This window comes from Salvelinus alpinus, chromosome 2, assembly GCF_045679555.1.
Source record: "Salvelinus alpinus chromosome 2, SLU_Salpinus.1, whole genome shotgun sequence".
Taxonomy (NCBI): Eukaryota; Metazoa; Chordata; class Actinopteri; order Salmoniformes; family Salmonidae; genus Salvelinus; species Salvelinus alpinus.
In genome coordinates, this window is record NC_092087.1 from 92,353,619 (window position 1) to 92,367,011 (window position 13,393).

Here is a 13,393-nt window from a genome sequence, read left to right on the forward strand (position 1 = left end):
GGAAAGTACTTTGAGACCCAGAGGAAAGTACTTTGAGACCCAGAGGAAAGTACTTTGAGACCCAGAGGAAAGTACTTTGAGACCCAGAGGAAAGTACTTTGAGACCCAGAGGAAAGCGCTTTGAGACCCAGAGGAAAGTACTTTGAGACCCAGAGGAAAGCGCTTTGAGACCCAGAGGAAAGCGCTTTGAGACCCAGAGGAAAGCGCTTTGAGACCCAGAGGAAAGTACTTTGAGACCCAGAGGAAAGTACTTTGAGACCCAGAGGAAAGTACTTTGAGACCCAGAGGAAAGTACTTTGAGACCCAGAGGAAAGTACTTTGAGACCCAGAGGAAAGCGCTTTGAGACCCAGAGGAAAGCACCAGACCTTATTTAACAAACAAAAAAATATTCAAGCTTTATTTAAGTAGGCAAGTCAGTTCAGAAAAAAATATTATTTACAATGACGTCCTACCAAAAGGCCTCCTGTGGGGATGGAGGCTGGAGTCTTTGACAATTTTTAGGGCCTTCCTCTGACACTGCCTGTTATAGAGGTCCTGGATGGCAGGAAGCTTGGCACAGATGATGTACTGGGCTGTTCACACTACCCTCTGTAGTGTCTTGCGGTCTGAGGCCGAGCAGTTGCCATACCAGGCAGTGATGCAACCCGTCAGGATGCACTCGATGGTGCAGCTGTAAAACCTTTGGAGGATCTTCAGACCAATCCCAAATCTTTTCAGTCTCCTGAGGGGGAACAGGTTTTGTAGTGCCCTCTTCACGACTGTCTTGGTGTGCTTGGACCATGTTAGTTTGTTGGTGATGTGGATGCCAAGGAACTTGAAGCTCTCAACCTACTCCACTACAGCCCCGTCAATGAGAATGGGGGCGTGTTCGGTCCTCCTTTTCCTGTAGTTCACCATCATCTCCTTTGTCTTGATTACGTTGAGGGAGAGGTTCTTGTCCTTGCACCACACGGTCAGATCTCTGACCTCCTCCATATAGGCTGTCTCATCGTTGTCGGTGATCAGGCCGACCACTGTTGTGTCATCAGCAAACTTAATGATGGTGTTGGAGTTGTGCCTGGATGTGCAGTTATGAGTGAACAGGGAGTACAGGAGGGGACAGCACGCATCCCTGAGGGGCCACCGTGTTGAGGATCAGCATGGTGGATGTGTTGTTACCTACCCTTACCACCTGGGGGCGGCCCGTCAGGAAGTCCAGGTTCCAGTTGCAGAGGGAGGTGTTTAGTCCCAGGGTCCTTAGCTAAGTGATGAGCTTTGAGGACACTATGGTGTTGAACGCTGAGCTGCAGTCAATGCATAGCATTCTCACATAGGTGTTCCTTTTGTCCAAGTGGGAAAGGGCAGTGTGGAGTGCAATAGAGATTGCGTCATCTGTAGATCTGTTGGGGCGGTATGCAAATTGGAGTGGGTCTAGGGTTTCTGGGATAATGGTTTTGATGTCAGCCTTGACCAGCCTTTCAAAGCATTTCATGGCTACAGACGTGAGTGCTACGGGTCTGTAGTCATTTAGGCAGGTTACCTTAGTGTTCTTCGGCACTGGGACTATGGTGGTCTGCTTGAAACATGTTGGTATTACAGAGTCAGAAAGGGAGAGGTTGAAAATGTCAGTGAAGACACTTGCTATTTGGTCAGCGCATGGTCGGAGTACAAGTCCTGGTTATTCGTCTGGCCCAGCAGCCTTGTGAATGTTGACCTGTTTAAAGACCTTACTCACATCGGCTGCGGAGAGCGTGATCACACAGTCGTCTGGAACAGCTGATGCTCTCATGCATGTTTCAGTGTTACTTGCCTCGAAGTGAGCATAGAAGTTATTTTGCTCATCTGGTATGCTCGTGTCACTGGGCAGCTCTCGGCTGTGCTTCCCTTTGTAGTCTGTAATAGTTTGCAAGCCCTGCCACATCCGACGAGCGTCGGAGCCGTTGCCATCTTCGTTGCACTTATTGATAAAGCCAGTGACTGATGTGGTGTACTCCTCAATGCCATCAGAAGAATCCCGGAACATATTCCAGTCTGTGCTAGCAAAACAGTCCTGTAGTTTAGCATCTGCTTCATCTGACCACTTTTTTATAGACCGAGTCACTGGTGCTTCCTGTTTTAACTCTTGCTTGTAAGCAGGAATCAGGAGGATAGCGTAATGGTCAGATTTCCCAAATGGAGGGAGAGGGAGAGCTTTGTATGCGTCTCTGTGTGTGGAGTAAAGGTGGTCTAGAATTCTTTCCCCTCTGGTTGCACATTTAACATGTTGATAGAAATGAGGTAAAACTGATTTAAGTCTCCCTGCATTAAAGTCGCCTGCCACTAGGAGCGCCACCTCTGGATGAGCGTTTTCCTGTTTGCTTATGACGGAATACAGCTCATTGAGTGTGGTTTTAGTGCCAGCCTTGGTCTGTGGTGGTATGTAGACAGCTATGAAAAATACAGATGAAAACTCTCTTGGTAGATATTGAATTCTACAGCTTATCATGAGATACTCTACCTCAGGCGAGCAAAACCTTGAGACTTCCTTAGATATCGTGCACCAGCTGTTGTTTACATAAATGCATAGGCCCCCCCATGTCTTACCAGAGGCTGCTGTTCTGTCCTGCCGATAGAGTGTATAACCCCTATGTTCTTAATTTCGTCGTACATATATGACTCAGTGGAACATAAGATATTAAAATGTTTAATGTCCCGTTGGTAGGATATATTAGTACACGCTTTCAGTTTGTCCTATTTATTTCCCAGCGATTGAACGTTAGCTAGCAGAACGGAAGGTAAGGGCAGATTAGCCACTCGTCACTTAATCCTCACAAGGCATCCTGATATTTTCCGCAAAAACCTGTGTTTCCTTTTCCAGCGAATCACGGGGATTTGGCCTGGTCGGGTGTCGGTAGTATATCCCTTGTGTCGACTCATTGAAGAAGAACTCCTCGTCCAGTTTGAGGTAAGTAATCCCCGTTCTGATGTCCAGAAGGTCTTTTCAGTCATAAGAGACGGTAGCAGCAACAGTATGTACAAAAGAAGTTACGAACAACGCAAAAAGACAAACAAAATAGCATGATTGGTTAAGAGCCGATAAGACGGCAGCCCTCCCACCACACCAATCGCTAAATAGTATTTGGAAGATTTCAGATAGTATTTTAACGCAGGTCTGGAAAGCCCTGTAATAACGGAGTCCATTGTTGTTATATGGAAGTATCATAGAAATAGAATCTCTAGAAAGGGCTTGGAACCTCTATCCCTGGAACTTTCATTGACTTGAATGGGGAGAGCCCAGTCTATAGATTCTGTTTCTATGCTGTCGTATGTGTTCACGTGACTGGGTTAATATGGTGGGGGTGACTCGCGTCCTGGCACATGTTATACAGATGGTCTTTGTCTGTGTCCTGTACTCTGCCTTTGTGCTACTGTACAACCACTCTGTATGCAACACACAAATATACACACACACACAAACACTGCCTATGTGTGGGCTCTCCAGAACATACACGCACATGCACACACACTGCCCACACAAGGAGTCTGGCATACACACAAACACATGTCAGACATACGCACACACAGAGAGAGAGAGAGAGAGGGGGGGGGAGAGAAAGAGAGAGGGGGCACAGTGGAATCTGAGCGATGTCAGTTATGTCACATTAATAAACACTTAGTTATTAACACATCCCACAATGCATTTCACCTCCCACACTGGCACAAGTACATCATACATTGTCCTTCTACTCTGGCAAACAACTTGTAAATATATGAGTGCAGTAGCTAAAAAAACAACTTGTAAATATATGTGTGCAGTAGCTAAACAATCAACTTGTAAATATATGAGTGCAGAAGCATAACAAACAACATGTAAATATATGAGTGCAGTAGCTAAACAAACAACATGTAAATATATGAGTACAGTAGCTGAAATGAACTACTTGTAAATATGAGTGCAGTAGCTGAAATGAACAACTTGTAAATATATGAGTGCAGTAGCTAAACAAACATGTTGTAAAACACTTTATTATTTCATGTATAAATTACACTCACCAAGAAGAAGTTAACACAGAAAACTCAAATCAGAATAAAAACAACTAGAAGATGACGTCATAATGAAAACAACTAGAAGATGACGTCATAATGAAAACAACTAGAAGATGATGTCATAATAAAAACAACTAGAAGATGATGTCATAATGAAAACAACTAGAAGAGGATGTCATAATAAAAACAACTAGAAGATGATGTCATAATGAAAACAACTAGAAGATGATGTCATAATGAAAACAACTAGAAGATGATGTCATAATAAAAACAACTAGAAGATGATGTCATAATAAAAACAACTAGAAGATGATGTCATAATAAAAACAACTAGAAGATGATGTCATAACAAAATAACAAAGCTGTCTACAAGTGGTCTTAAGAAATGGAGAATAATCATGCACATGCACATGAAACGTAATCATAAGCATTTTCTTATTTACATTTTGACCTGTCTCTCCACTAAGCGTTTAGTGATGGGGTTGTATTCATTAGGGCATAATGTTGCAAAATGTTTTACAATGGACAATGAACATTTCTTATTGGACACGTTCAGGTAGTCCCTCCCTGTTTCAGTCCATTTCCTCTCAAAGTAATGAACACAACCCTGGTGTGGCATGGTTCAGACATACTCCTTCTCCTCTACCACCACAGGCAGTGGGTTACTCCTCCCACCTCCCCCAAAAGTAGGCGTTGCCCTAACCCCTGGAGGGGAGGAGCCTGCGTTCAGCAGAGCCCCTCCCACCAGCAGAAGAACTCCCGCCCCCCAGCCTAGATACAAGGCGGGGCCTAACTCTCTCTTCAGCGGCGCGGCGACTTTCGGATCGTAAAAATCCCTGACCACGGCGTAGGCCGTCCAGCAGATGGGTATCAGATAGAGCAGCCCGGAGAAGAAGAACAGAGCCCCAGCCATGCGGGCTAGCCTAGCCTTGGACGAGTAGGCTCCTTCCCCTAGACACTTGGTGCACTTAGCCCCAGCCACGCCAAGCAGGAGGGCGAAGAGGCAGAGGAGGAGGGAGAGCACGGAGAGGGTACGGGACACCTGGGCGGAGATGGGGAGGGCCAGGGTAGAGTCGTAAGTCTTACACTGGATCTGTCCCGTACTCTGAGACAAACACGTCATCCATAGCCCCTCCCATAGAACCTGGGCGATCACGATCTCCCCGCCCGCGAAGGCGGAGACTCGCCACAAGGGGGCGGCGCAGACGAGAGCCCCGCCCACCCATCCCATCACGGCCAATAGGAGGCCAAGTAGCTGTAGACCTGTGGACGCCATGGCGACGTGCAAAAGTCCCAAACAGTTCTGTTCAAGAACTTTGTTTGCAACAGGGCCTGGTCTGAGCCTGGTCTGAGCCTGGTCTGGGCCTGGTCTGAGCCTGGTCTGGGCCTGGTCTGGGCCTGGTCTGAGCCTGGTGTGTTTTCCCTGGTTTTCACTAGATGATGAGTGTTGCCAAGATGGTTTCAAACCTCCTCTCTTCTTCAAAACAACGATTACAGGTGACAGAAGTTCCCCTTGATAAAATGTTCTTGTACGTCCCAGGACTGTTGCAGGAATGTATCTGTCTCTTTCCTCTGGGTTGAATATCCAGTAGTTCTGTGTCTTATGGTAGAAACAGTGACGGTCACCATAAACCCCTCCTCTTCCACATCCTCAGACGGGTCAACAGCAAAAACAATATTCCTGCCAGGACATGATGAAGAAATACATGGTAAATACTCTGAACCTATGTTTAGGTTTTAATGTATACACACATAATAACAATTCCCAACATATTAAAATTATAACATGTCCCAACATATTAGCCTGATAACATGCGATAACATGTTATTATATAACGTAATAACCAGTAACTTGTGACTCTTTCACATTTCAGAAAGCAACAGAATCAACGCAGTCCTTCTGAAATGATAAAACAGTTACAGAGATAATCCTGATAATACTTACTATTCCAAACCCCAGAGGATCTGCTGCTCTGTACCAGTGGACAGAATGAAGAGTCCTGTCCTGTCCTGGGTAGTGTAACACTGTGTAGTAGTAGAGGTCTGTCCTGTGTAGTGTAACACTGTGTATTAGCAGAGGTCTGTCCTGTGTAGTGTAACACTGTGTATTAGCAGAGGTCTGTGATGGTGTTATTTCCCCTGTCAAACACACAGACTGACCAGAGTGTCTCACTGGAGCACAGCTCAACACAGAGGAGAGGGAGGAGACTCAGCTGGGCTGGGTACTATGTCTCTCTCACACACACACACACACACACACACACACACACACACACACACACACACACACACACACACACACACACACACACACACACACACACACGCACACACGCACACACACACGCACACACGCACACACACACGCACACACACACACACACACACACGTGTAGGAGGGGAGCAGCAGCCGGCTGGCCACTATGTCACACCCAGGCACAGACACACATCCATACACCCACACACTACACACACTAGCATGCACACACATACTGGCACACACACACACATACTGGCACACACACACACATGCATAACAGATTAGCAACACAATGCAACGTTATGTCCCACAGACTGACAAGGGTTTGTGTGTTTTTCATGAACTATATGAAACTATCATTCTCCATACGGTACTTCTCTGTATTACCGTCTGACTCAGTTTGTCTTCCATCATGTGTTTCAGCAGTTAAAGTGTTAATATTCTAGATTCAGGTCATGTCTTCCATCATGTATTTCAGCAGTTAAAGTGTTAATATTCTAGATTCAGTTCATGTCTTCCATCATGTATTTTAGCAGTTAAAGTGTTAACATTCTAGATTCAGGTCATGTCTTCCATCATGTATTTCAGCAGTTAAAGTGTTAACATTCTAGATTCAGTTCATGTCTTCCATCATGTATTTCAGCAGTTAAAGTGTTAACATTCTAGATTCAGTTCATGTCTTCCATCATGTATTTCAGCAGTTAAAGTGTTAACATTCTAGATTCAGGTCATGTCTTCCATCATGTATTTCAGCAGTTAAAGTGTTAACATTCTAGATTCAGTTCATGTCTTCCATCATGTATTTTAGCAGTTAAAGTGTTAACATTCTAGATTCAGTTCATGTCTTCCATCATGTATTTCAGCAGTTAAAGTGTTAACATTCTAGATTCAGTTCATGTCTTCCATCATGTATTTCAGCAGTTAAAGTGTTAATATTCTGTTGTTGCAGGAGAAGTAAAACTTTGAACCTTAGGTTTTATTGATGTTATCACACCCCGGAAATATCTTGATAACACCTTGGACTACAGTCTTGCCACAGATCACCTGAAACAGGTACTTAAAATCTGAAACTTTCAAAGTTAGTGTGTTTAAACTGATTTTACGTGTAATTTTACAAAGAAAACCCTTAGAGATAAGAGAGATATAAAACATATTGCTTATAAATGATTTCCAAATGTGTCTCCGCTGAAAAGATAAGCGCAGGATCCGTGAGGCTCCCTTGTGTTGGCGAGGTCATATTTTAATCTCTAACGTTTTTAAAATATATCGTTAACCCCCCAAAATGCTTTGTCGGATGTTTTAATAATTCTAAAGTGATTAAAATGTCAGTTGAGTCCATGTTCAATGCGTTATATTGTCTAGATCCTGCTGTTCTCAGGAGAAATCAGATGGCCTCAATTAAAATTCATGTTAAAGATTAGCTGATGAGAAAGCATAAAATGGTGACCGTTTCAAATAATGTAAATGCTCATAGTGTATGAGTCATAAATGTTGCTCTTCCAGTGTAGCAGATTGAAAATGTGTAATGTGTGATTTTGGGGGGAATCTATTTCTGTGATGTGTGTAGTCTACATGTGATGGTTCACCTGATAGAGTCTAGGATGTGTGTAGTCTACATGTGAGGGTTCACCTGATAGAGTCTAGGATGTGTGTAGTCTACATGTGATGGTTCACCTGATAGAGTATATGATGTGTGTAGTCTACATGTGAGGGTTCACCTGATAGAGTCTATGATGTGTGTAGTCTACATGTGATGGTACACCTGATAGAGTCTAGGATGTGTGTAGTCTACATGTGATGGTACACCTGATAGAGTCTAGGATGTGTGTAGTCTACATGTGATGGTACACCTGATAGAGTCTAGGATGTGTGTAGTCTACATGTGATGGTTCACCTGATAGAGTCTAGGATGTGTGTAGTCTACATGTGATGGTTCACCTGATAGAGTCTATGATGTGTGTAGTCTACATGTGATGGTTCACCTGATAGAGTCTAGGATGTGTGTAGTCTACATGTGATGGTTCACCTGATAGAGTCTAGGATGTGTGTAGTCTACATGTGATGGTACACCTGATAGAGTCTAGGATGTATGTAGTCTACATGTGATGGTTCACCTGATAGAGTCTAGGATGTGTGTAGTCTACATGTGATGGTTCACCTGATAGAGTCTAGGATGTGTGTAGTCTACATGTGATGGTTCACCTGATAGAGTCTAGGATGTGTGTAGTCTACATGTGATGGTTCACCTGATAGAGTCTAGGATGTGTGTAGTCTACATGTGATGGTTCACCTGATAGAGTCTAGGATGTGTGTAGTCTACATGTGATGGTTCACCTGATAGAGTCTAGGATGTGTGTAGTCTACATGTGATGGTTCACCTGATAGAGTCTAGGATGTGTGTAGTCTACATGTGATGGTTCACCTGATAGAGTCTAGGATGTGTGTAGTCTACATGTGATGGTTCACCTGATAGAGTCTATGATGTGTGTAGTCTACATGTGATGGTTCACCTGATAGAGTCTAGGATGTGTGTAGTCTACATGTGATGGTTCACCTGATAGAGTCTAGGATGTGTGTAGTCTACATGTGATGGTTCACCTGATAGAGTCTATGATGTGTGTAGTCTACATGTGATGGTTCACCTGATAGAGTCTAGGATGTGTGTTGTCTACATGTGATGGTTCATCTGATAGAGTCTAGGATGTGTGTAGTCTACATGTGATGGTTAACGTGATAGAGTCTATGATGTGTGTAGTCTACATGTGAGGGTTCACCTGATAGAGTCTAGGATGTGTGTAGTCTACATGTGATGGTACACCTGATAGAGTCTAGGATGTGTGTAGTCTACATGTGATGGTTGTTCATACAAGAGACAACAGGAAACTTCTTTGATCAGAGGTTAGTTTGTTTAATAAGGATTGCAACCCGGAGTATACACTTACAGCAATTTGCAAGTAAGACAATCAGTTCAAAAGATGGTGTTTTCCCTTTTTATCCCCTACTGAGGATCACCCCGCCCAGGGTGATGTCCCTTAACTTTAATACCATATAAGCTCATCATCAATAGTTGCTAATACAAAGATGTCTCTGCAAGGTGGATGTCAGCTCATTGTTAATTGCAGTTAGTTTCTCAATCCTTCTTCCTCCTATTGCAGAAGTAAGACTGGAACATAGTATCAACAGGAACTGAAAGTATAGTTTCAACACAAAGACATTTGACTTTTGTACAGTTGACCTCTTCATGCACTTACAAAGTGTCTACCACTGATTCTTAATCTCAAGCAAAACATTAATCATTGTACTTTTGTCATTACAGGTGTTCCTATAATGTACAGATATTATAACATTCCATTCATGGTTCACCTGATAGAGTCTAGGATATGTGTAATCAAATCAAACTATTTGTCACGTGCTGAATACAACAAGTGTAGACTTTACCGTGAAATGCTGACTTACAAGCCCTGAACCAACAATGCAGTTCAAGAAGAGTTGAAGAAAATATTTAACAAATAAACTAAAGCAAAAAATAATAAAAAGTAACACAATAACGTAACAATAATGTGGCTATATACAGGGGGTACCGGTACTGAGTCAGTGTGGAGGCTATATACAGGGGGTACCGGTACTGAGTCAATGTGGAGGCTATATACAGGGGGTACCGGTACTGAGTCAGTGTGGAGGCTATATACAGGGGGTACCGGTACTGAGTCAGTGTGGAGGATATATACACGGGGTACCGGTACTGAGTCAGTGTGGAGGATATATACAGAGGGTACCGGTACTGAGTCAGTGTGGAGGCTATATACAGGGGGTACCGGTACTGAGTCAGTGTGGAGGCTATATACAGGGGGTACCGGTACTGAGTCAGTGTGGAGGATATATACAGGGGGTACCGGTACTGAGTCAGTGTGGAGGATATATACAGAGGGTACCGGTACTGAGTCAGTGTGGAGGTTATCTACAGGGGGTACCGGTACTGAGTCAGTGTGGAGGCTATATACAGGGGGTACCGGTACTGAGTCAGTGTGGAGGCTATATACAGGGGGTACCGGTACTGAGTCAGTGTGGAGGCTATATACAGGGGGTACCGGTACTGAGTCAGTGTGGAGGCTATATACAGGGGGTACCGGTACTGAGTCAGTGTGGAGGCTATCTACAGGGGGTACCGGTACAGAGTCAATGTGGAGGCTATATACAGGGGGTACCGGTACTGAGTCAGTGTGGAGGCTATATACAGGGGGTACCGGTACTGAGTCAGTGTGGAGGCTATCTACAGGGGGTACCGGTACTGAGTCAGTGTGGAGGCTATATACAGGGGGTACCGGTACTGAGTCAGTGTGGAGGCTATCTACAGGGGGTACCGGTACTGAGTCAGTGTGGAGGCTATCTACAGGGGGTACCGGTACTGAGTCAATGTGCGGGAGCACAGGTTAGTCGAGGTAATTTGTACATGTAGGTGTGGGTGAAGTGACTATGCATAGATAATAACAGCGAGTAGCAGCAGTGTAAAAAAACAAATGGAGGGGGGGGGGGGGGGGGGTCAATGTAAATAGTCTGGTGGCCATATGATAAGTTGATCAGCAGACTTATGGCTCGGGGGTAGAAGCTGTTAAGGAGCCTTTTGGTCCTAGACTTGTCGTCTACATGTGTTGGATCACCTGACAATTTGTGATTTGCTCTTTCAGCAATATTTTATTCATAACTTCCTCAGTGTGGTGTGATAACATCACATGTTGTGAGAGTCTCTTTTTCCCCGGCTGAGCTGAGATGGAAGTGAGTCTGAGTAAGTTCCGAACTATTCTTGATTTCCTTACTTCGTAAACTAAACGTTGATAAATCATAAAATATCCTATTGTAGTGCATGTTGACACTCACCTGTGTATTCCTGTTAATTTCAATAACTAGTAGGCAACACTTTCTTGGTTGATTATATCATTAAAATACACATTCATAAATATATTTCTATATTTCTTAATTTTATTGTTTTACTTTTAGATTTGTGTGTATTGTTGTGAATTGTTAGATACTACTTCACTGTTGGAGTTAAGAACACCTGCAATAACATCTGCTAAATATGTGTATGTGACCATTACAATGTGATTTGATTTTAAACATAATAATTAATAACTTAGGAATAATTAAGTAACATTATAAACTGTGTGGTTCGAGCCCTGAATGCTGATTGGCTGAAAGCCGTTGTATATCATATCGTATACCACGGGTATGACAAAACGTGTATTTTTACTGCTCCAATTACATTGGTAACCCGTTCATAATAGCAATAAGGCTCCTCAGGGGTTTGTGGTATATGGTCGATATACCACGGCTAACTCTGCATTGCGTTGTGCATAAGAACAGCCATTAGCTGTGGTATATTTGCCATATACCACACCCCCTTGGGCCTTTTTGCTTAAATAACCCATGAAATATAAAACTGCTGTATAGATTCTGGTCTTAACGAGTAATGATCACATGATAATGGGTAGTTGTTTGGAATTGACAGTGATTTGTAGATAGTGTGTCTATGTACCAGTGATTTGTAGATAGTGTGTCTATGTACCAGTGCCTTGCTCAGGCCAGACTCTAATGTGGAGAATGTTACATAACAGAACAAAAGTCCAATGACTACATTTCCCACCTCATCAGCCAGTCTCACTAGGGAGAAGCCAGAGGAGTATCAGCAAAGGACCATGGGAGATAGAGTCCAGAGCCAAATGCAGGCATGCTACCAAAATGAACTGGTCAGAACTGCACAGAGCACCGCTGTTTTCCAGAATCCTACAGTGGGTGAGTGACTCAACATTAAACAACATACTACATTCTATATTGTCCACTTCAGATAAGTGTATAGGGGCTACTTCATCTTTCTCCAACCTATCCATTCCTGTCAGGGCCTACTTATAGGCCCAAAACACAAAACTGACCTCAGATCAGTGTATGGGGGCTACTTCATCTTTCTCCAACCTATCCAATCCTGTCAGGTCCTACTTATAGGCCCAAAACACAAAACTGACCTCAGATCAGTGTATAGGGGCTACTTCATCTTTCTCCATAAATAGAAATATCTCCTTTTCAGTCTTTTAGTGAAAGCACTCCATACAACGGTGATTTGTGAAATACGTTGAATAAATAATCTGTGCGATTTACTTAATTATACTTATTCACTATAGTTAAAATACAGTAAACTACAGTAAAATACAGAACAATATAGTATTTATGAGGTTATTTTTCATACACTTTCCTCAAAGAACATAGATCTCTTCCACCTTGGTGACTGTTTTCCCCTGTGAGTAAAGAGGGGTGTGTCTTTCTCTTGGCAGTGCGGACCAATGAGGTGGAGGAGAGGGAGCGCTACAGATACCAGTGGAGGAAGGAGGACAGGCAGAGAATCGTCGGTGACAGATTGGAGCTCTTCGTCGCCATAGGGACGGGGTTGTTGATGGGGGTTCTGACAGGTGATTTTGGGGGTGTTGTCATGGGAGGGTTGACAGGGGCGTTGATATGGTTTACAACAGGACTGGTCAGGAACTGGTGGAGCCCCTGATTCACTGGGAGACACCATGTGTAGGCTATGGATCTACTTTTATACAGACAGACACCATGTGTAGTGCATGGATTTACTTTTATACAGACAGACACCATGTGTAGGCTATGGATCTACTTTTATACAGACAGACACTATGTGTAGATCTACTTTTATACAGACAGACACCATGTGTAGATCTACTTTTATACAGACAGACACCATGTGTAGTGCATGGATCTACTTTTATACAGACAGACACCATGTGTAGGCTATGGATCTACTTTTATACAGACAGACACCATGTGTAGATCTACTTTTATACAGACAGACACCATGTGTAGATCTACTTTTATACAGACAGACACCATGTGTAGTGCATGGATCTACTTTTATACAGACAGACACCATGTGTAGGCTATGGATCTACTTGTATACAGACAGACACCATGTGTAGGCTATGGATCTACTTTTATACAGACAGACACCATGTGTAGATCTACTTTTATACAGACAGACACCATGTGTAGATCTACTTTTATACAGACAGACACCATGTGTAGTGCATGGATCTACTTTTATACAGACAGTCACCATGTGTAGG

General features: G+C 43.4%; 1 protein-coding gene and 1 long non-coding RNA gene across 2 annotated transcripts; one reads left to right on the forward strand and one right to left on the reverse strand.

The window, feature by feature from the left end:
• Positions 1-3,968: 3,968 nt before the first annotated feature.
• LOC139568253 (claudin-9-like) lies at positions 3,969-6,171 on the reverse strand. Its single transcript, XM_071390005.1, has 2 exons — positions 5,952-6,171; positions 3,969-5,687 (listed from the first exon to the last, which is right to left on the reverse strand). The coding sequence occupies exon 2, from the start codon at positions 5,280-5,282 to the stop codon at positions 4,629-4,631; it is 654 nt and encodes a 217-aa protein (XP_071246106.1). The 5' UTR covers positions 5,283-5,687; positions 5,952-6,171; the 3' UTR covers positions 3,969-4,628.
• Positions 6,172-6,248: 77 nt separating this feature from the next.
• Positions 6,249-13,180, forward strand: LOC139568254 (uncharacterized). The gene is made up of 4 exons (XR_011673555.1): positions 6,249-7,319; positions 10,952-11,049; positions 11,913-12,053; positions 12,587-13,180. It is a non-coding gene; the product is annotated as an uncharacterized lncRNA (long non-coding RNA).
• The last annotated feature ends 213 nt before the right edge of the window (positions 13,181-13,393 follow it).